The sequence below is a fragment of the Amphiura filiformis genome, chromosome 19 (assembly GCF_039555335.1).
Source record: "Amphiura filiformis chromosome 19, Afil_fr2py, whole genome shotgun sequence".
Lineage (NCBI taxonomy): Eukaryota > Metazoa > Echinodermata > Ophiuroidea > Amphilepidida > Amphiuridae > Amphiura > Amphiura filiformis.
In genome coordinates, this window is record NC_092646.1 from 75,554 (window position 1) to 100,885 (window position 25,332).

Below are 25,332 nucleotides of genomic sequence, written 5' to 3' on the forward strand. Positions count from 1 at the left end.
CCCGTATGTTTCATCCTAACCCTAACATAAGGCCTTATCCTAAATGTAACACCAAGGGAGTGTTCATAAGGGGGGTGAACAATTTGGAACCTCGGACATCAAATTTTTGACCCCCCTTAAAAGGTGGATTTGATCCCCTTTATTATGGTCTAAAATTTGTTTGATCCCCCCTTCATATCCTAAAAAAGAAACCAAAATATATATTATTTACTCAGTTAAAAATTACCATTTGGAGTTATTACTCACTGAAGTCATAGTGTTACACCCAAATTGTAAAGTGCCCAAATTTTGTTGATTTGAAGCTTGAGAGTATACAATTGAAATACTTAACATTCATGCACATGGAGTGCGCAAAAAATTTGGAATGTGCATGCCCGGGTGTGCATGCCTTGTCGTACATGTTACCCTGGACTTTAAAACCCTCAATTTTTTTGATCCCCCTATTAAGGACTGAATTTTTTTGATCCCCCTGTTTAGGACCCAAAATTTGTTTGATCCCCTTATATCTTCCAATCCCCCACAAAAGTATTTATGACCACTTCCTAATTTAATATACCTTTGCTCAACTGACCCCTGATATGTCACTAAATAAGATTACTAAATAAATGTTCAAATATGCTCCATTAGAAAACCAGAGTACCAATGGTTCTGAGGCTCAATGGGCTATTCTACATCAGACACAAAAAGAAACTCGTCAGTTATATTCATCCTTGCTGTTCAATAACTTGACAATTCTGCTTATTCTGAAATATACATTTTGTTAATTGGACCTTTTTTTCTCATTTGACACCCTGTTCGTGAACATTGAGCAAGAATTGACCAAGATATGCGCCTCTAAACTCTCAAACCCCAAAATGAAAAGTGCAATTTTAACTTACACTGTGTGCGTTATTAATTGGCCTGTGGTGCTTGTGTGCAATACAACGATGCGCTCCCATTGAAAACCGCTGAAAATGCAACTTTTCTTTTTGGGGTTTGAGGCTTTGGAGGAGCATATCTTGTCAATTCTTGTTCGCTTTTTCACTAACAGGGTGTCAAATGAAAAAACCAAAGTCCAATTAACAAAATGAATATTTCAGAATAATCCAAAATTATCAGGTTGTTGAACAGCAAGGATGAATATAACTGATGAGTTTCTTTTTGTGCCTGGTGTAGTTGAAACCCATGTACACCCTGTGAAGGAAAGGACCTTAATCTACTACACAGGGAGTGTAGATTACAAATGGGAATCACCCTGTCAGGTAACCCCATTCGAAATCCACACTCCCTGGGGCTGGCATTTCCTTCGGAAGGGGGGTCCTAAATTTACAAAAAGTCAGCGTCATGTCAATAAAATTATGACCCCAATTTCGGCAACAAAAATTGTATGGCCCCCTTTTTGAAAAAAATAAACACACTACCAGTGGTCATCTTGTGACGCCCTACATTGTGGTCATCAAAAATTTTACGACCCCCCTATTTTTCTTTCCAAACATTTATGACCCCCAGTATATTTGGGACCCCCTTCTGAAGAAAATGCCAGTCCCCTAAGGTCGCATCTTCCATAGGGGGTGTATGGATTTCAACTGGAATAGCCCAATTGGTATTTGAAATGGAGCAATTCTATTTGAGCTTTGATCTGGTGATACCCTTTATGTGACTATAAGCTCTTCTTTGTAACTTTTATGAAATTATTTTCAATTGGTTTATTACCTTATTATTTTCAAACCAATAACATGATATTTATTTATTGAAAAAGATGTTGTATCTACAATGATGAGCATTTTCCAATAAGTATATTCTGGTTTACCCTGCGCAACTGTTGCATTAGGAGTTAGGATTATAGTTAGTGCAATGTGCGGGCGATTCCAGTATTATTCCCAATAAAGATTGTATGTAGCGCTTATGACCTTAAACCACTTGAAACCACTGCACTTTTAAAATTGTATTTGGTAAATTTCTTGCCTATGAATAGCACTTGTTCAGTGCTTGACAAACCATCCCTGGCAATAAGGGAGGGATCACTATTTATGCCAGGGGGGAGGGGACAGAGGATTTTGATCTATTTTCGCACAAAAATATCCCATCCCCCCTCATATCGAGGAAAAATTTCACATCCCCCATTAAATCCTTCACTCCTTGTATATAATTTCACGTCCCTCACTATTGGCAGAGGGGTCAGACCCCACCCTTTTTATTTGTGTGGCACCCTTTTAACCAAGGCACCCTTTTTATGTACGAAGTCAGGACCCCCCACGAGAAATGCTTTACATCTGCCATTTGTATACACTGAAAAAGAAAAAAAAAGCAATATAATCATATAGACTATATAGTCTGTATCCCTTTCTCGAGTCAGTAATTTAGATATTGGTTTTTTTTATTGTATCTCTGAATGTAATGATGATTGCATAAAAGTATACATTTTCAGAGAGCAAATGATGCCATGAATCCAACTAGCATTTATATAACAAATTTCTGCAATTTTTTTGTGGAGAAAATATCAAAATTTGATCTTACTTTACTGACTCGAGGAAGGTATATATGGACTATATATAGTTCCTGTGAATTTTCAAAATTGTAGCATCGTTTTTTTTGTCAAATAACTAGTAGCATCTTTTGATAAAATAACTGCACAAAAATATTTTTGAATTAATCTTATGTGTTTACAAAAAATATTTTATTATAAGAACTTGTAAGTGCAATATGTATCATAGAATATCTAACAAATATCTGAGTAGTCTCCTCCACCTCCACTCACTCCATCCAATGAAACAGTATGACAATGACAACAACATAAAGCCCATTTTACATCAATTGGTTTTCATGAGTCGTGAATATCACTGTCCTGTCCTGTGGAGTGATTAAATCAGAGCTTTATTCATGCTATTTTTTTTTCCTGGATGTACCTTTATGGCAAATCTGTATAGCCAATCAGAAATGACGTTATATGTTATCTTTCTTATGGCAAATCTGTATAGCCAATCAGAAATGGTGTTACATGTTACCTTTCTTATGGCAAATCTGTATAGCCAATCAGAAATGGTGTTATATATTAAAATTGGCAGACAGTTTATGTGAAGTGAGGGGAATCAAATAGGCTGTGGAGGAGACTAATATCCAGACACCTTGATTATAAGAAAAAGTACAAACTTGTAAAAATAGTACTAAGATATAAATTTTTATGTACATATTCTTAAATAACTTAATGTGTTAAATTCTATAATTACATGAATGTTACTTGATCCAAGTAATCCCAAGATATTGGAGTCAAATCTGTATGCACAAAACGAGTCAAACCAGGTCTGCATGTATGAAGATTAGTTCTATGATATTTACATTTTTGATATTTACATACCTTATTCTATATAAGCCCCACACTTGTGTGGGGGCCAAAATTAAAGGGATCCATCCCTAAGTCTAACCTCCATGTAGGCCAGGTCTAAAGTTAGACCTGGTGTATCTTGTTTTGTGCATATGGACCTAAGAATACCGACTCTGCCATGTTTGTTTATCACTATTGGATGGCAAAAAAAAAATGTACAAGTGTGTAGGAGCAATCACATTAATTTTGGTGAATACCAGAATCTAAAAAAAATTCTATCATTTGTGCATACATTTACCTTACTGTAAAACTCCCAGACACACATTTAATTGTCTGTGGTAAAACTAAGCCATCTTCTTTATGATGGCACATGAACTGGATCAAGTTACATTATTGTAGTATAGCATATACTGCAGACCATAACCAGTGGTGGTATACAGGGCAGGGCACATAAAGACAACTAAGGTTTTAGGTTTTGGCCTCCCATCCTTGTTCAAAAAAACAAAATAGGTTTTGCCCTTCCTCCCCAGTCAAAACAAGTACAAATTAATTGTAGAAAATTTCACACTTTTTGGAGAGTTTTTCTCTTCCCCAAAAATTCACTCTACCTAATGACCCCCTAACAAACCCCAACCTTGTGCCACCACTGTATGCAACTGCAAAATGTACTTTAGATGATCAGGTTTCAGAAGTTTGTTTTGTTGTATAGCCTAGTAGTAAGTGCAATGAATACCATTTACTTCCAGTGTTGAGCTGTTTTCATTTGTTTTCTAAACAGCAAACCTAACTTCACAAAAGTGCAATAATATATGAATGTAACACAAAAGTTCACATTTTACAATAATAGTTAAGTTATTACCCATTTTTCTTATAAGATATATGCAAAATTTTCATCAAAAAGTGTGGAAGGCCTGGCAGGCACCTTCAGATCCACAAATCCATATCATTTTCCCTCTTTTTTAGGGGGTGGTCCCTTGTATAGGTCTATCACAAGCAAGCAACTTTGAAATCTGACTGTTTTTAGTACATGTATGCTGTTACTGGTCTGTTGTTAGTAATAAAAGTAGCAATACATTTGATTAAGTAATATTATGTAGAAAACAATGTATTTTATGAATACTTATGCACCATAAATAGAAAGCACAATTGTATATTAAATATCCTAAAGAAAGGTTACATGTTGACGGTGATACCAAGATTTGCACTGTTTCTCACTTTTCTCAAAATGACTGAAATTTGGGGACTTACCAAATTACCGTATTTAGTTTATCCTCACATACTCAATTCAGCCAAATTGCGTTATCCTCATTGGGATATACCATTTGCCACCCCAAAGAAAATCATTACTCATAATCCTGTCTCTAAAAAGGTGCAGTGACTACGCATAGACACAGCACCTAGACATTGATCCACAAGCCTCAGCACACTTTACAGGTTGTCGCTGACCACTACAGCCCATTATCATTCCATGAACCATTTCAACAACACGGGTACTTTTTTTTTTTTTTGCAACTTCAAGAGCACACACCTTAAACCAGACCCTAATCTTAATATTTTGGGGTAGGAAGCATACTGCCAAATTTTCTACATGTATCTCTCTGTGCATTAAGCGACACAAATATTTGATCACTTTTCAACATGTAACCTTGTTCTTTACAACTTGAAGGCATTAACAGTGGTTCGCTACATTTATTAGAAAATCTAGAAATGTCATCAAAAAACAGATTTTTGCATTTTGAAAACAAACGTCAAACATATGTTTTTTTGAATTATTCTCATTTTTAAGCCATTTGTGCTATAGCTGATCAGTCACTGATAGTGCCTTTAAACACATGTATTGTTAGTTTTTGATAATAAAACCTAGACTTACTTCAAAATTGTTCATCTTATACAAATTCTGTCCAATTATATGAATAGGCACCTGCTGGTTTAATATTGTTAAAAAATACTAGAATATCTCATACCATTTTAACAAGTTTTGTTTAATTAGAAGAGACAGGTGAACAATATCTGAAAAATGAATTGCCAACATGATGGCAGCCCTTTTATGAGATACCGGATGGAATAAACATAAAGAATATTAATACTAGTAAAGAAAACAGTTTTGAATCTAAGTTAGTAACAGGGTCTGGTCTTTTTTTAATCATACCTTGCATATTCTATTTAAAAAATATTGATATAGTTTTACATTAAAGTGCTGAAATTAAATGACTGTAACAGCTGTATCCCTTAAGTGCCTTCTGCCATTATGAAATTTGTTCAAACATATATAAAATTTACAACCATCTACTTTTCTTACCCACTGTGCCTTAAACCAGTACCAATAATTATTTCATCACTCTCATAAACTAACTGCCAAAAATCATATTTTGATTTAATTTGACCAATTTGTAATTTTTGCCTGAATTAACTCTTTGCAAAGATAGACATCTGCGGTACATATGATCTTGGGGGGAGGGGGTGGCATGATAGTTTTGGTCAGGCAGAATTTTATTTTTGCTGCCAAAGGCAGTAAAATTTTATTTTCAATTTTAATGTATACATCCAGATTTGGGTTGACAAGTTTTTCTTAACTCATCACTGGGGTATTTTTTTTCCATATCCAGGCCTCTAACCAGGGGGCTAGGGCGGATGCCCCCCCCAAAAAAAAACCCCTTTTCGACCCAAAAAGTCCCATTTGCGAGTGTAGGTCCAAATTTTGGAAAAAAGTCCACTTTTTCAAAATCCGCCCCCAGTCCAAAAAGGTCCAGATTTTGAAAAAAGGTCCACTTTCTCAAAATCAGCCCCCTCCAAAATAAATCCTGGTTACAGGCCTGTCCATCTCACTAGTAGGCAAAGGTTTCACAACCCCCTGGAAATCAAATGGTGCCTATTAGTACTGTATAATGGTAAATTTGGCAAAGGTTTATATTTTCGCAGATTTCGTAAATGAAGTTTCATCCGCGAAATTAACGCCTTGCGAAAAAATGGAATAATGTATTGCAAGCATAGGGCAAGACTGGGCAATCATGCTAATAACAATCGCAAAAATGTCTCCCTCAGTCGAAATAAATTTGCCTCTATACAGTAGCACAACTGACAATGGCAATTATTTTATGGGCATGATGATTTTGTAATATAAGTATGAACTACAGTCTATTTTTCTAATAGTATTTTCTAGCACCTTTTTGTAACATTGTAACACCCTTCGAAATGGGGCATGCACACAAATTTGTGTGAAAAATATTTTACCTAGCTGCACATTAAATTAGGGCCCGAATATAGTCCAACATCATATTAATCATTAAGCACACTTTGCTGTATGCAACACAAATTTTGATGTAGCAGAAACAATATTACCATACTGACGCGAGTATAGTCCCACCCCGTTTTTGGGTGAACATTTTTCAAAATTGGGGGTTGGGACTACACTCGAATTTCAAAAAAAAAANTTTGGTTTTGTACTCTCCCTGGACCTAGACCTAAATGCTAGGATCATTCATGGTTGACCTAAAAAAAAAAAAAAAAAAAATTCAAGATGTTTTGTATTTTTAATATGAAAATTGATAATTTGTATTCATGTCATACTCTATTAATGATTTCAAAATGCATTCAAATTCAATGCATTTTGAAATCATTAATAGATTATAACATAAATAAAAAGTATCAATTATCATATTAAAAATACAAAACATCTTGAATGTTTTTTTCTTTTTTTTTAGGTCAACCATGAATGAGCCTAGCATTTAGGTCTAGGTCCTGGGACACTCTCAAAGCAGAAAAAAAAAAAAAAAATAACTTAATTTTTTTTTTTTTTGTAATTCGAATATAGTCCCAACCCCCAATTTTGAAAAATGTTCACCCAAAAACGGGGTGGGACTATACTCGCGTCAGTACGGTATGTCAAAAGTGTTGCAGCCAGGGCCTAATAAAACCTGTATTCATACATGTACACTCACAGATAGCAAGAACCAATCACAGCAAACATGAGAAAAATATGTATTAATTGAGTATAATTGCATGGGTGCACACTGTGCGTACTACATGCCATGTTTTCTGACGCCTTCATTTTTCTTTCAGGTTGATACATTGATGTTTGCTCGCATTTTTCCAACATTTTTAGTGACAATATTTTGTTATCAAAATAGCAATTTTTACAAAGTTTTCCAGAAGGAGTGTGTTTTTCAAATGGAATTTGCTATGGTTAATTATTTTGAAACCCACACTCCCCTGTACATGGGTTCCACAAATTGGAGCATTTTAAATGGAAGTTACACAATTATCTACATTAAGTTATGCAATTGTCAATTCAATTTGAAACCCATTCTCCCTCTGTTGAAGACTACAGAGGCAGTGTGGATTTTAAATGGAATAGCCCATGGGGGAAAACACTCTGTTGGACTGCATTCTAGCCTTTAGATGGGAAAAAACAACCCTGTTCTACAGGCATAGGAACCTTATGGGTCAGTGGATTGGGCCTTTTGGTTTTATTCTGGAGGCTAAAGTTACCCCAAATATCAGCAAAATCTAAAAAAGAAAAGATGAAGATTACTTGCAAACAAATGTCTAAAATTCAGTCAATAAATTTTGGCCCAAAACTGCTGATTTTAGCGAGATTTAAAAAAATTCTCCAAAATGTAAAATTCTGGATAGGTTGAGCCCGTAGAACAGGTTTTTTTCCTACGCCTTGTTAATTACTTGCCTTTAATAAATCATGCAATATTATATTACAATGTACATTGGTTTGTTCATTTTGAGTCATAGTAGCACCATCATGTTAGGCCCCCCAAAAAAGATTTGTCTCAAAGCTCGTGCGCGCATTTGTAAAATCACGCGATTTGACAAAAAAGAAAAGCGGACATTTTTTTTATTTCAAATTTTTTTTTTTTAGTTTTTTCCAGAAAAATTTGGCGAAAATCAGACTTTTTTCTCAAAATACCATAAAAAAAAAGTCGGGAATAAAAAAAAAAAAAAAAAAAAATTGCATTTCGCATTTGTTTTCAAACCACTCGTGAGCTTTGAGACAAACCTTTTTTTTTGTTTGGCCCATTTTTTCTTGGTGATGCAGTGACGTCAGTGCACATTTTATTGAGTGCAGCTTCAAATCAAAGTGCTGGCATACGCATGTGGCATGCGCATGTTTAATGATGCCAAATAAATGTGCACCGACATATCTGCCTCAACGCAAGAAAAAATAGTATAGCTACCTCCCACCCCCATAAGGAAGATTTTGGGAAATAAGGCCATCTTAATTATATCCCGAGCAGTGACGCGCTTAGTAGGGGGGGGGCAGGGGCATTTCCCCCAAATATTTTCTTGCCCTCCCACTTTTGAGGAAAAACACCAAAATTACCTCATTAAGTTTTCAGTTTATCCTAGACTCTGCATTTTATTAAGGTGGCCTAAGCATTTTTAATGTGACGCCATCTGATCCACCTAGTAGCAACTGAAGACCTCAGAACTTAACCCCATAAGAACTACCTGCCAATTGGCCAAAAAGAAGTTTTCATTATCAATTGGACCAATCAGCAACATTGTTAGAATACTTTCACCATGCAAAAAAAAAAAAAAATGGGGTGCAATATTTGCAAACTCCATTCTGATGAGTTGACTTCTGACGTCAATGCCTGGCAGTATGCGCACACAAATCACAATTTCTATTGTTTTTTGCCTGGCAGTATGCCCATCATATTTTGTTCAGGGCTTGTGTTTTTAAAACTCCCGCCACATCACAATAAGACTATTGAACGGTGTAGTGGTTGTCAGGGGTTCACTCAAGCATAAAGGTATACCGGTCCCTTGTCTTTGTTGATAAACATTGAGGTCAACTCATCTATATATGTCCATCAGTTTCTACAACATGATTTCACTATGAAATTTGCAGAGGGTGTAGCCTCCTTGTAGCAGAAACTGACACTAACTCATTTGAAATGATTTTGTGACTCAATTAAGTCACAAAATACCCTTATAGTTCAGAGGTCTTCAATTGTGAAAATAGGAAGCAAACTGCAGTACAAACAAAAATACCTATGAAAATTGACATAAAGCTCGTAACTTTGTGTATTTATACTCATTACTGGTCGAATACGATAGGATTTCAGTCTTAGGCGCCTTAACACGGCTACCCAATAGGCCCGGGGCTTGAACTTAGTCTCCGGTCGAGGCAGGTAGTTGAATTAGACAGGCGATCATGCAAGGAGACTTATAGACTTGAAACAGCCACTGTCATTGATTGGTTAGGCTTAGTTTAGGGTTAGGATGAGGGTTAGAGTTAGGGTTAGGATTAGGGTTATGAATAGGCTTAGGGTTAGCTTACACAAAATAATTACTTGAAGGTTGTACACCGACCCCCAAAAAAAAAAGTAACTTGTTGAATCAAAAGCTACAGGGCTGCAGACAGGTTCAAAGACCTATGAGAGCGCTATCAAAAAACCTTCTATTTATTATTAACCAAAATCTTATCGTGTTCGACCAGTAATGCTGTGCAAGCTAAAATGTAGGTGATTATGGTTGCATACTTGCCAACATGTGAATTGTAAAAACCAGGTTGACTCCACATGATCCACATGCCTGTCACCATTTCACGTTTGTGTGGGGGCTTAATAATATGCCTCCCCATATTTTTCTTGCCTCCCCCACTTTCAAGGCAAAAACACCAAAATTACACAAATGTCCCCTTTTTGCTGTGATTTTGGGCAAAATTTGTTGATTTTGCACCCCCCCCCCCTCTGAAAAATTCCTGTTACTGCCACTGGATACTTACTTACAATAGGATCAAAAGCCCAATCTAAAACATCCGATTCATAAAGAGACAGAGTTCTGAGTTAATTTCTTATCAAAGTTATACACGACTATGTTGCTTTCTACTGCACGAGGACCAAGATTAAATAATTCCTGCAACTCATCAAGTACTGCACGAGGACCATGATTATATATTTCATGCCATTCATCAAGTTCCACCACGCCATACTCCCAAATATCTTCCCATGCCTTCACATTGGTCTTAACAATGGAATGAATGGATACTCTTTTACGGCAGCTTACCCAGATGAATATGTCATCTCTGATTTGAAACGCTGGACCCATGATATCATGAGGTTTAGGATCAGGATCTTTAGCTCCAAGCAGCACCGAGGTTTCGCCGTCTCTAAATTGAAATTCAAGTTTATGAACGAAGGGGCGCATTTTATAATGATACCATGTATCTTTTGTAAACACGACTCGATAGCATGACCTGTTGTGCTCAAATATGATACATTGATTCACCATATAATAATTTGGTGCTTCTTCTTCTGGCATATGTAGCTCTTTATTAGGCTCCATCCACCTGTCTCCTTCTGGGTCGTACACAAACAACTCGTACAAGGTCTCCTTTTCAGGTTGGCCGTACACTAATACCTTTCCATCATGTGTTGCCATGGAGATATTGTAGGATAAAGGTCTAGGTAGTTTTCTCACACATACTCCTTTGTCCTCATTCACAACCAGCATACCTGTACTATAACCGGATTCACTGACATCAAGGTAATAAAAGGACGAATCTACGTACACTATGTGCATAAACATTGTTGCCGTGAAACCGTAGGTATTTTCTTTCCATATGCTGCACCATTGATTGCTGGATGCGCAGTAACGATACAATACATTGCCATAGGATGGATAGCGTGCATTGGCATACAGAGTCCCTTTTACCACTAGCATATGTACACTCTCAAGTGTATGATGCCTACAACCATACAACGGTGCAAACCCAGGTAGCGTATACCAGCTTCCACTCAAGTCAGCCTTGGAATCAAAGTATTGCAACGATCCGGTAGACCCAACCATAATCGGTGCCTGCATGGGATAAAATCAAAAGAAGTACTGATTTGTAAGCATGCTCCATTCATAGATAAAAGGGTCGGCCTGATGGATTTAAGGCAGGCCTTCTCAACTAGTTTATTTGAAGTGCCAACTGGAAAGTTTCAGTGATCATGAAGTACCAACATGTTATGGGAGTCTGAGGACTTTGTGAGTTTAGAGTGGGCGCATAACGTGTACGGTGCAGTGGTGAAGCTTTATCGGGGGTCCAGGGGCAGCGCCCCCGGAAGCTCCTGGATTTTAAGGTTTTTAAAGGCAGAGATTGGGTATTTTCACCCCTTTTTTGTTCAAGATTTATGTGAAAAGAATATTAGAATTACCGCGACGCCGAGCCAATTCGTGCGCCACTTCAACTGACTCCAAGCGCCACAAGTGGCGCGCGCGCCGCCAGTTGAGAAGGCCTGATTTAAGGCATATTATTAAATCTAGGAGCTAAATCTCATACAGGCCTTAATTATGGATTGAATTCAACACCCATGACTACCAATATTTGTTACCATGAGGTGTTAGGATAGACCCTCTAGATCACTGCTAGGGGGGTAGTGGACTCAAATTGTAGGGTACGTTTTTTTTCTAGAGATCACGAAAGGTCACACAAGGGTAAAAAATTGAAAATGCTTCAATCTTGTTGAGACTAGAGATATATAAAATTACTTGTCTGCTGACAAGGATTAAAAAAATGTCAAGTTTGTGCTATCTACGTTCTATTGTTATTGCGTTATCTTTCAAAAACCTCATTTTTAGGCAAAATGACATGTTTTTGGTTGTACGGGGGATCAAAATGTCAACTTACTCCGATTTGGGCAAAAATGGTGTGAAAAGTGAAAACACTTTTTCCTATTACTTGTTTATATTAATTTTTTTAAATAAAAATACAGGTTTTTCCAACTTAAACTATGATCAGCTCGTAATAGGCGAGTCAAAGTCCCAACTTACGCCAGCGAAAATTCACAAAAGCCCACCAGTCATGTAATATATGCAGTTCACGTAGGTGCTGCGCCTAGCTGTGTGTACCCCATTTTCATCAATCCATGATGGGTCTTTTTAACATATGACTCGACATATAATCAGGCTGGGAAATGAGAAGCGCCTGACCAGGGGCTACTTTGTAAAAAAAAATCCCTTGTTCACAGGGCTTTACAGGGAACCCACTTAATTCCCAGCCTGCACCTAATGGTGTTATAAACAAAGAGCTGACATGGTTTGAATATTACGTGAAGAATAGGCTGTTTTACCTGTTTACGTAAATTTATCTGTGATATTTGAATTCTTCTACACACTCGCTATGAAATGATCAATGCAATTTTTGCCAAAGCTTACTACCACTTGCAAGATGCTGTGAACTACCAAATCGAAACAGTTTAAAAAAAGTGTCTAACCTTAAGTACACGATATACTAAATTTTACGCAAAGCAAAAGAACTACATGTATAAGCAGATAGAGTAAACAAAATAATGATGTTTTTAAAACGTTATAAACGGGTAATAAATGAGTTTTGGTTAAAATGTTTTAATAACATTTAATTATTAATGTAGGGTTATGAAAACATTTTTAAAATGTTTTACATGCAAAATTTTGTTTTAAATGTTGTTGAAATGTTATTGTTAAGTATTATTGGCAAACATTTTTGTCAAATATTGGCTACTTTTAATACAAAATTAGGTTCAACTGTTTTGCATCAAAGTTTCGAAAATATTTTCTGAATGTTATTAAAACGTTTTATACCCTTTATAACCCAACATTTAAATGTTTTCTGAAAAACATTTTGTGTTTGATGGGATGATAAACATTTATTGAAACCCAAGAACTATACATTTAAGCACATATGATAAACAATTATGCAAGGCAGATGAACTATAAGCATGTGATAAACAATTATGTTGCTTGACATTGTTTGAAGGACATTCACACACATACGACAGCATTCAAGCTTTGACTTACATTTGGCGGACACGCGTGTGAAAAAAATATTTAGGGGTGAAAACTGTCAAAATTATTGATTGCTTAGATGTTTCTGGGGGTAAAATGTCACATATTTTCAGATTTTGGCACTTAAAACCCCTTCTTTTTCACAGATTTTGAGAAAAATTCATTTTTTGGTCCAATTTTGGCCGAAAATGGCCGTTTTGGGGTGACAACAAGTTTGACTTGCTAATTTCCTGTGAGTGTATGAACATGAAAACTACTGAGTAGTGCCTAATTTTTTATGCTAATTATGTGACAAAGGTACATTTGTGATATTCAAATCATTAAATGGGATAAATCTGTTTATTTATTTTTGTAACAGGGTTAGAAAGTTTGGGGTCAGGGTGACAATTGAATACCTGAGTGGAAGAAGGGCCCAACTCCATTTTTTTACAAAAATGAGTTAGACCCAGCATTTTATTGCCAGCAGACTGTTCTTCCTTGTATATGAAAGATGAGCCAAAATCCACTCTCTAAATAGTCTTCCGCGTACACTTAATCATGGTTTTCATGGAAGAAAGGCCCAACTCCATGGAGTTGGGCCCTTCTTCCACATATATTGGGATAAAGTGGAATTTTGTTCATCCATGAAATCTACTTTTTACTACAATAAACTTTCTTGCTAACATATTACATGCTTTTACTTGTGCAATTAATGGATAATTACCAAATTTCTGTAGCTATTTATAACACATCTGCTTACAGAACTGGCACTTGCAGTATATTAGTGGAAGAAGGGCCCAACTCCAGATCGTATTAAGACCTGTACCGCTGCCAAGGAAACATCATATATAATTTCGAATGTATGTAATATTGTATGCTCATGTATTAAAGGTCCCCTGAAGGTGAAAACATTCTGCCTATAAAACTTTTCCAAATATTAAGTTTTTCTTAATATCTCAAAAACAGTTTTGATGGAGTTGGGCCCTTCTTCCACTCAGGTATTCAATTGATTAGGGAAAAAATGCATTTTTCGCCTAATTTTGAGCTTCAAAAAGCCATAACTCCTAAATGGTATGAGCTTTTGAGATGCTTTTTGGGTCTTTTTGTTCAGTATTTCACTAGCTAAATAGTGGTATAAAACTTGACTCAGTTAAGTGTACTGATAAAAATTAAAGTAGTAATATATTACCCCTACCCCTAACATTTCGGCAGGTGTAAAAAAAATAAAGGCCTTCGCAAAAAAAATAAGTCCTTCAAAACTGTGAGGTTTAAGGCTAAACAAATATAAACTTGCTATAGCCAAGACCTCCCTCTAGAGCAAGTTTAATTTGTTTAGCCCTGAGAGTCCCAGTTTTGAAGGACTTATTTTTTTTGCGCCGATTTTCGCTCAAATTTGAGGACTTCGGGCAGAAATATGCCTGTACAGTGATGGGGAAAATTTGCAAGTTGACAATTATGCATTTTTTATGTCAGATTCAGTTTCTACACAAAATTTCACCCCAGAAAATGTTCCTTTAAGTAGGATATCTTTCACTGTAAGTTCCCACCATTCTGTCCGCCAAACGTAAGTCAAAGCTTGAACGCTGTCATACACTATATATAATTATATAGCCTATATAATCAAGAAAAAAAGTCCATATCTCAAATCACCTTTACTCCTGTGCAAGTTTTCCATCAAATCTGAACATGATCACATTGCTATTCGGGCTCTCCACATCCACTACTCCTTTCCATGAGTAGAGATTCACTCTACCGTCTCTCAACTTATCTTCCGCTGTTTTCAGTTTGGTTTTCACAACATACTTCATGTTGTAGCTCACAAAGATATCATCATCAATTTGAAATGCACCAAAATTGTTGGCAGGTATGCAACTCTGATCTTCCTCTTCTCCGAGTTGGACTGTCGTTTTTCCATTGTCGATTCGTAACTTGAGTTCGTGAACAATGGGGGTGTATAAGGCTTGAGCGATCGGGTTGCACAAGATTCGTCTTCTATGGCAGTCACACAATTTAAAGATAATTCTGTAGCATGCACCATGGTGCTCAAATAGCATGGAAGGCAGGGTAGTATTGCTTCTGGCGCTTTGGAAAATGACTTCAGTCCATCTGCGTGATACTACAGGGTTATACACAAACAACTTGTACAGGGAGTTCCTCTCCGGCTGCCCATACATAAATATCTGCCCGTGATGGGATGTCATCCTGATATTTTCAGTCAGTGTTTCAGGTAAATCTCTAACAAATTCTTCTCTATCGTTATTACAGTTGTATCGAATAATTTCATTCTGCCGTGCATCCATATAATAGAAGCTTGGATCCAAATAAACTACCTGGGCAAACGGTGTTGCATTAAAACCAAAAAATGATGTGCTTTCTTCCCATAACTTCTGCCACTGGACACTCTCAGAGCAGTAACGAAACAAGACATTTGCGTATCCAGGATAGCGTACATTAGCATACAGTGTTCCCTTGGCAACAAGCAAGACGGCACTGCTCAGTGTATGTCCACAATAAATTTCCGGTAATGCAGCAAAATGAGGGAGCTCCTTCCATCCTGGAGTGGTTGCACTGGCATTACCCGGGTCAAAGAACATCAGTACTCCAGTCCTGCCCACAGTTATTGGAGCCTGTGTGTGACAAAATCAGAGATGTGATAAAAATGGTCTATGACCTGACCGACACAGGATTTTAGGTTAAAAACTATAGTGAATTTACGGAGTTTTGCACCATAGCATGCCCAATTGGGCAAAATACACCCATTTCTACAATGTATGTTTTTTCTTCAAAAATAGACCCATGTCTAAGGATTTTCTTGACACAGAGATAGCATAGAACGGTTGTTTTGATCCCTGACACTCCCCACTTTTCATAGGCTTGCACTTACATGTAACACCTTCTAATCAAAGGGCATCACCTAACACAAACTGAGCAAACTATTGTTTGTGCTTCATGAATGTGCTTAGGCCTGAGGTTAACAACTTTTTTTAAATGTTGCGATTTGGTAGTTCACAGCATCTTGCGAATGGTAGCTTTGGCAAAAATTGCATTGATCATTTCATAGCGAGTGTGTAGAAGAATTCAAATATCACAGATATACTTTTGTAGGACCTGTGGCTCTTGAGTTAGAGGGCTGAAACAACAACACTTTTGTAAAACAAAACGTATATAACTCATCAACAACAATAAATCAAGCACGTTTTCAAAGTACATGATTTGTAGAATGAACTTTTACAAAACATCAAAGTGTAATTTTTTAATAATATATTGATTTAAATAATTAAAATCATTGTGTACCCTTAAGCACATGATATACAAATATGCAAAGTGAAAGAACTATAAACACACAATATACAATATATATACCCAAAGAAATGCAAGCACCTGATAAACAATAATGCAACACATGCAAAAGAACCACAGCACACCAATGATAAACAATTATGGAAACCCAAGAACCATATAAAGTACATGATAAAAAAACACCACCCAAGTGTATGGAAACAAAAAGAACTGCAAGCATGGGATAAACAATTTTAATGTAAAGCAGAAGAACCACAAGCACATCAATGAAGAACAATTATGCAAACTAAAGTACTATAAACACATAAAATATTGCATGAAAACCCAAAGAAATGCAAGCATGTGATAAACAATTATAATGTAAAGCAGAAGAACCACAAGCACATCAATGAAGAACAATTATGCAAACGTAAGTACTATAAACACATAAAATATTGCATGAAAACCCAAAGAAATGCAAAAAAAAAAAAAACATGTGACCACATCAGTGATAAAATGAAACCCAGAAGGACAACAAGCACATCAGTGAATGATAAACAATCATGCAAACCAAGAATGCACATAATATATCCAGGGTTGACAACCAGTTCAGAAAACCATACCTCACAAAATTTTACAAACAATGTGAGTATTAAAGACTTTCTGGTTCTCAACCCTCGATACATAATCAAGAAAGAAATTCCATATCTCAAATCACCTTCACTCCTGTGCACATTTTCTGTCAAAGCTATACATGATCATATTGCTATACGGGTGTTCCAAATCCACTACTCCTTCCCATGAGCTGAGATCCACTTTCCCATCTTTCAACTTATCTTCCCATGTTTTCAGTCCTGTTTTCACAACACTCTTCATGTCATAACTCACAAATAAATCCCCATTAATCTGAAATGCGCCGATATTATTAGCAGGGATGCAATCCTGATACTCCTCTTCTTCAAGTTGTACCAATGTAGTTCCATTATCGATTTGAAAATTGAGTTTGTGAACAATCGGGGTGTATAAGTCTAGTCTGCTATGGTCGTTGTACGCTTTAAACATAATTCTGTAGCACGCACCATGGAGCTCAAAGAGCATGGAAGGAAGCACAGATTGAAAATGATTTATTTCTCCTGGTGCTTTGGAATATATGACTTCAGCCCAACTATTCGCTTCAGGATCGTACACAAACAACTTGTACAAAGAGTTCTTCTCTGGTTGCCCGTATATAAAAATTTGTCCACGATGAGATGTCATTCTGACATTGTCCGATAGTATTTCGCGTAAGGCTCCAACCAGTTCCCATTTATTATTAGTAGGGTTGAATCGATTAATGTCATACTGAGCATCCATATAATAGAAGCTTGGATGCAAATAAACTACTTGAGTAAACTGTATCGCAATAAAACCACTTGTGATTTCTTCCCATACCCGTTGCCAATGGTTACTTTCAGAGCGGTAACGAAACAAGACGTTTGCGTATCCAGGATAGCGTACATTGGCGTACAGTGTTCCCTTGGCAACAAGCAAGAAGACACTTTGCAAGGTGTAGAGTCCACAAACATAAATTTCTGGTAATGCTGCAAATTGCGGCAGCTCCTTCCATCCTGTGGATGTACGATTTGTAGCACTGACATTATCTGGGTCAAAGGTTATGGGGTCATAGAACTTCAGTACTCCAGTGCTGCCCACAGTTATTGGAGCCTGTGTGTGACAAAATCAGAGATTTGGTAAGTGTAAACATTTGAATGTATAACTGAAACAGCTGGGTCATGCAGCAGGGATATATATGTGAGGAAAAAGTTTCCTCCTAACTCCCTTGCATTTCAAATTTATGGGGTTTCAGAAATGCACTTGCAATTTAAATTTTAAATGGGGTTACCTGATTGGGCAATTCAAAGATTTACATCCCCTGTTTGGGAGATTCTATTAAGTCTTACCATTCCCAGAAGCCTTTGCAGCATGACGCATCACCTCTAAACATCAAATGACACTCCTATTACTTTCCATTTGATTTCAAGACTAAAAAATTTACACCCCTTGTGTGGGAGATTATAGGTCAAGTTTTCAATAGGGGGTGTATGGATTTCAACTGGAATAGCACTGCCATTCACAACCTGTGCAAAGTTTTACTTGTGCAATTGTGTTTCATGAGTTGCAAAAATTATGCCTGTCAATAGTTAGAGGCTATAATGTACAACTAAAATAGGTGAACAATTTTTTCATAGTACAATTTGTTTTTGATTGTGGGAACTTATGCTAGTGTAAATTCAAGCATGGCAGTCCACTAAAACATGTACAATCTTGGAAAAAAGTACTTGGAACGCTTGGCGCACACTGCCGTAATTCCGTGCAGAAGTTCTTATGATCATGGAAATGATGTATAGTGTCTAATGACTGCTTCTTTTGTCAGTTTAAGCTTGCTTTTCAATGATTTTGATACAATGTAGCTACACATACATGTGATGAACTTCAATGATTCTTTACAACAATTTAAAAAAATCACCTTTTTAACTTTGAGCCAATTGTTTGTTGAATGTATAAAGCACCACATTACTTCCAGCATATTTGTCAAGTCTCTCCCAAGTCCTATGATTGCCGCCTTTATCCCACACTTGTTCCCACGCTTTCAATCCAGTTTTGGCCACAAATCCACTACCACAGCTTACATAAACATCACCTTCAATTTGGAATGCTCCAAACCTATTATCAGGCACATCACCTTGTGGTTCTTCATCGCCGAGTTCAACTGATATGATTCCGTCCTTGGCATGGTTAAACACTATTTCGTGCACTAGAGGAAGCTCAGTTAGAACAGCTCCACGGTCTTGGATGGCGCTGTAATGTTCTTTAAACATGACCCGATAACATGTCCCATTATGTTGCATGATGACTGGATGAGAGACATTGCCTGGCTTTCCAATACCAGATTCGTAAGGGAATGCATCATTCATGGGGAGTGTCCACCGGTCATATTTCGGATCATACACCTGTAAACTGTACACAGACGCCCCTCTGTCTCTAGGTTTATATAAAGCCATGCCTGCCACTTGGCCATACACAAGAAGTTTTCCCCTAAAACACGTCATGATGACATGGTTACAGAATGGTTTTGGTATATGTTGAACACTCTCCCAAATCATCTTTTCTATACTGAACCTGAGCACCTCTCCACTGTTAGTTTCAATGAAGTAAAAATATGAATCCATATGCACTACACGAAGTTGGATGCCCCTTTTCTCGCACACGAAATCCCATCGGTTATTTAAGGTACAGTAATGATACAACACATTTTGGCAGTTGTGATAGCGAGCCTTTGCGTAGAGAGTTCCGTCAACCACCATCAGAAATACACTTGCAAGTTCAAATGACGCGTAGAATTTAGGCAGTTGAGTTATATGTGATATGTCTTCCCAATGCCCGGGACTAGTTGTGATGCTGCCCCCAGATGTTTTGAAATATCGTAGTTGTGCCGAGGAGAAGCGTCCTGTACTTACTGGTGCCTGTGATAAAACCAAATAAGGTAATATCATCAAATAGGTTTGTAAATTTCGCAACAATTAAAACTCACATTTTGTTTCTAACATTGGGTATGAGTTTGAGAGACAGCCGAATCCATTTTTAACTTTTGGTAAGTTCATGTTATGTATAAATTATTTTTGAATTAGCAAACATTAGCAAATATTAATGGTAATCAGTGTGGGTAAGCAAAAGTGAGCGGCATACAGGGTAAGTTAACGGTGTAGCGCAGTAAGGTCAACGACGATCACCGTTAAAAAATTGACAAATTTAACAAAATAAACTTGATAGATGGACAACTTATAGTTCTTATTTTGACATCTCATTCGGTGCGAACGAGGTATCAAAGTATGTGTAAAAATATTCTCCATCAACCACTTTATTTGTAATTTAGATTGAACTTGAAAAGAAATTGTTTTTCTTTAGTGTACAGATACTTTTGTGCACAGTATAAATGTACATAGAATATTCAGTTGCATATAAAATATACATGAAATTTTGTGTGTATGAAACAATGCACAGAATATTACATGCGAGAGAGAAGATATCTTCCCATAATGCATTTCTTCCATTTCAATTTTCTGCACTGATTTGCTATCTTATGCAACATGATATAATAGGTCATAGTGAAGAAAAGTACATGTATGTCAATAAACTGAGCACATCAAGACCTTGCAAAATGTGTTTATTTCTTGACTATCAACCAATGTTTATTAGCCAATCTATTTTCAACTGATTCTGAACATGAAAAGAAAGAGAACCTGTACAAGGTAATAGGAGTGTCATTTAATGTAATGAGGTGATATGTCATGTTGCAAAGGATTCTGGGAAGGGTTAAGATATCTTGACTGATTATATGCATGCTCTGTAAATGTAATGAATGGTTTACTCAACAACAGCTCAATTGACAAATATATGTTACCGGTACTAGTTGGTCAATCATTCAGGGAGCCTATATCTATCACTCAGGTATTTAATTTCATCAGTGCAGTGGAACTTTGAGTCATTAATACTGACAAAACTGGTGCTTGCTCTTCAACTCAGGGACTGTCTTTTTAAAAATTGGAATTTGCAGGAGAGTATTAAATAGCTCTTCTGGAGCTTTCAAGGAGAGCTGTTTAGAGCATTTACAATGGAATGTAAGGAGAGAATGGTCAACTAAGGAGAGTAAAAATCATTCTCCTATATCAGAAGAGAGCGATTGCTCTCACTCTCCTCGAAAGACAGTCCCTGTGTATCCAGAAACCAGAAATATCTTTCAAGAGGAAAATATCATATTCTTTTTTCTTAATATTATTTACCACAAATATTTATATCTAGAGCTTCAAATGGTACAAATCTTAAAACACTGCTACGGGTTTACTTTCTCCATGAGTGTCGCCTTGACAAATATGATACTAAACCACAAAACTTATATTTCAAATTCTCTGAAAACACATGCATGCTTCATAGCTGTATCATAACTCGTATCAGCAATATTTATAAACTTACTAAGTTAATATATCAGAAGTTCCTTATCAAATGTGAACATGACTACATTACTTCCCGAAGGCTCCCTCAACTCATTCCACATATGAAGATCCACATCACCATCCCACCTGTCTTCCCATGCCTTCAAACCAGTCTTATAAACGAATCCACTCCCGCAACTTACAAACACATCATCCGCAATTCGAAACGCACCGCACATATTAGGCGGTATTAGATCTTGGCATTCCTCATCGCCAAGTTCGACAGTTACGACACCATCGTTATCAGTTTTGAATTTGAATTCGTGCACGATGGGCAGGCCGGCTCCATCCATATTCGGGTCGTAATTCGGATTAAAGCTTCGCTTGAACACGACTCTGTAGCACGACCCGTTGTATTGTAAAATAACAGGAAAGACCTTCACATGGCTGTTAAACCCCGGTGGGAATTTATCGCACAAAGTCTCTGTCCATTTATCAAGTTCTGGGTCATAAACTTGCAGCTTGTATGTACTGCTCCCACTTTCTTCAAGATTAAAAATTTCCCCATAGACTAGAATTTTGCCCATAAATGTTGAAATGATGACATCGTAGAAATACGGAGTTGGTATAGGTTGGAGGATTTCCCACCTGTTTTTATGGATGCTATATCGCTGTATGTCCCCTCTTCCATCGATGGAATAGATAAACGGTTCTAAGTGGACTAGATGAACATTCTCGAACGAATTTATATGGCAAAGTTGATCCCAGTGATTTTCTGCCGGGTCATAACGATATAGTACGTTTTCACTGCTTTGATCACGAGTTTTTGCATACAGTGATCCATTGACGACAATGAAGAATGTACTACGGACGTAAGCATTGCAACCGGGGAATGGCATCAACAGCGGTATTCGGTGCCATCCTCCGCCATGCTCGGAGGTGTCATCGTTGATTTTAAAATAAGTAAACCGAAATGTATCCCCAGTCTTGATGGGTGCCTGCGACAAAAGCAGACAATTTCAGTAAATTAGGTAATGAAGAAATAAAGCTGAATTTATACTCGATCACTTTTGCAAAAAAGCGATTCTCACGCATCTGTTTTCAGAGCGTCAAGCCGATCAATCGATACAAATCACTGAGACAAAAATGATGTTGCTTTTGCCAGTTGAAGAAATTTCAACTTAATTTTAAGCGATATGGCTTGACATTCGAATGCATCAACCAATCATTTCCAACACACTGGATCTATTGTTTTGCTAATTAATTTACCTTTCTCGGTGATTAAATTTCGGTGATGGATTAATTAAAGTAATAGTTATATTATTGCCAGAGATAGATGGTCTAAAATGTATTTTGTGGCATTTAGAATAATTGTTGTCTGCAATCGCCGAGATAAGTATAAATGCAAAAGTGATGAGCGATGCATCACAAAATTTGGAGATTGCCCATTGCTTTCTAAAAGCGGTGCATGGCAATTCTGCTTTACTGAATTTCAGCCTAAAACTCTTTATCACCTTAATTGACAACCAAAGTCAAACCATTAATATTAACCATGTACAATACATTGTACATGACATGTCACTGATATTGTCTTGACTTTTCACACCAATTTCCACAAATGCCTCTCAAGTCATCCTGATAGGTGCCAATGACAAAAGCATACAACTTAAGTATTACAAGTAGGTACATGTACGTATACCATATGCAAAAGCAATGTTTGGTTTTGATCCATGAAACATACTTTCAGTGATTGAAGAATTAAGATTGACTTTACTGATTTGCTGGACTTGTCAGTCAAAAAATCAAATAGTATCCTGTACGGCATAATATGCCTGGGGGAAAAAAGCATGAGGCGCGGAATGTAACGAAACGTATGGAATGCAAATGTATGTTTGAATGGAATAAAAATGCATGATGTGTGACGTAAGCAGTGCAATGGATCATTTATTATGTATAACAATAATGAGGTTTTTTTCCCACTAAAACATTACAAATTATAGATTAGTCTTACAATAATACATGTTTGTACAGCTGCCTGCATCAGTAACATAGTGTGCTCAAACTCCAAATAATGTTTTTGTGGAGGGTGCATGTCTGCCTTTTGGAATGTACATGGAAATTGGAATGTTAATTTGATGCCCCAAGAAAACAAGAACTATGTACTGGTATGTAACTGCTTATTACCTTAGTTTATCTGTACAAAAAACAGGGAGCTGAACCTGGTTGTGATGGTTATGTAGGTGGATAGGGTTCTACACATATCATCCCCATAGCGAATCCACACTCACATCTTAAGGGGGTACTACACCCTTGCCCAAATTTGTGCCTATTTTTGCATTTTTCATAAAAATTATAGCGCATTGGTGACAAGTAAGATATGTATATTACAGGGGCAAGGACTAACTACTGCATTGTAAATTTTATTTCAGCACAGACAACAGTTGTGGAGTTACAGTCAAAAATGAGGGAAAACCAATATTTGATCAATAAATCAATAACTATTTGCTTTGAGTTGCTGAATTTTCAGTACAGTAGTTGTAGTCCTTGCCCCTATAATATACATATCTTACTTGTCCCCAATGCGCTATAATTTTTGAGAAAAATGCAAAAATAGGCATAAAATTAGCCAGGGGTGTAGTACCCCCTTAATCCCATGGGCACTACTGTCGTTCTTACAAAGCCTCTGATTGGTTAATTGCATGATCATCTGAGTAATCATACAATTGCTAACCAATCAGAATAGATCTTTTAGATCTCTTAGCAATTTAAACCTTAATTATCTTCTAGCCCCACTGACCATATCTCTGATTGGCTCAATACATGATCTTTCTAATCAATCAAGATAGTTTTTAGAGGCTGATAATCTGACCTGTAGTGCCCATGGGGTTAACTTAACTAAATCCTGCAATCATCTTACCGTGATAGTAGTGTCCACATTCATGTCCGACATCGCAGACGCAGAGTCTTGCATCCGGTCAACTACCGCATTCAAAACCTCCTTATTCTGGAGCTGTGCAAGAATATCGCTGGTGACGACTTCTTGCAACACGTCCCTAGACACCTTCTTCAACTGTATTTTCTCTATCAATGCAGTGACGTGTTTCTGTCGGTTTTCCCAGTCATATCGAAGCCAACAAACCAAGGTCTGTAGTACCTACCCAAATAAAAATGAATATTGTACTGGGTTAGAATTGATGTGCAGTGGCGTAGCAAGAAGGAGCCGGGAGAGGGTTGGCAAATTGCAAAGCGCCATATGCAACCCCTGCATGCTGCCCTCTTTCACTTACATCGATATGCTGCAATCTAGAGCTAAAGCATTGATCCCTTGATCTCTACATTGTAATTCAAAATAAGTAATGAGTAACATATGAACGTATCAAAAAGACAAATCCAGATTCAGCTGTCTGCAAAAGTCATAATGATATAACAGGCCTGGAAAAAATAGGCAAATTGGCAATCTCCTTGCAGGGAAATTTGGTCATTTGCAGGGTCAGAATTTCACCATGAATCAGAGAATCGATTCTTGCAAAGATTCTTGTAAACAAATTTGCATGAATCAAAGTGGATTCTCAGACACGCTTGTAGTTTACACCTAAGTTGATTTGCGAGAATCAAATGATTCCTGCAAATTTATTCTGCAAGAATCAAGATTGATTCTCGCACTGTGAAACGAAATTCTGACCCTGATTTGGAGGGAAATTTTGCTTTTCTGGATAAAGAAATTCATACAAAATGGTGGGAAATCTTACTAAGTTGGAGGGAAATTTGTCTCTCTTGCCAGGAAATAACCATTTTTTCCAGGCCTGATGATATAATACACACATACCTCAGTTTCATTAACTTCTGTCAGCTCTTTTCTTTCCATCAACTCCATCATATACTCGATGGTTGCTTCTTGCAGGAAGATCTGTGATGTATCCAACGCCTTCACCTCACTGATCAAATAAAACTGCAACCGGTTTATCATCTTCTCATCCACAAAATCAAGCAGTGTGATCTTGAAGGCATCTTCCGGCGAAATGCGGACGGATCGTC

General features: G+C 37.0%; 1 protein-coding gene across 1 annotated transcript; it reads right to left on the bottom strand.

Moving 5' to 3' along the window:
• Window positions 1–11,004: 11,004 nt before the first annotated feature.
• On the bottom strand, window positions 11,005–25,331 carry LOC140140752 (uncharacterized). The gene is made up of 4 exons (XM_072162493.1): window positions 25,124–25,331; window positions 24,215–24,451; window positions 14,699–15,675; window positions 11,005–11,116 (listed from the first exon to the last, which is right to left on the bottom strand). Exons 1-3 carry the CDS (start codon window positions 25,262–25,264, stop codon window positions 14,701–14,703), a joined length of 1,353 nt encoding a protein of 450 aa, XP_072018594.1. The 5' UTR covers window positions 25,265–25,331; the 3' UTR covers window positions 11,005–11,116; window positions 14,699–14,700.
• Between the last annotated feature and the right edge of the window lies 1 nt (window position 25,332).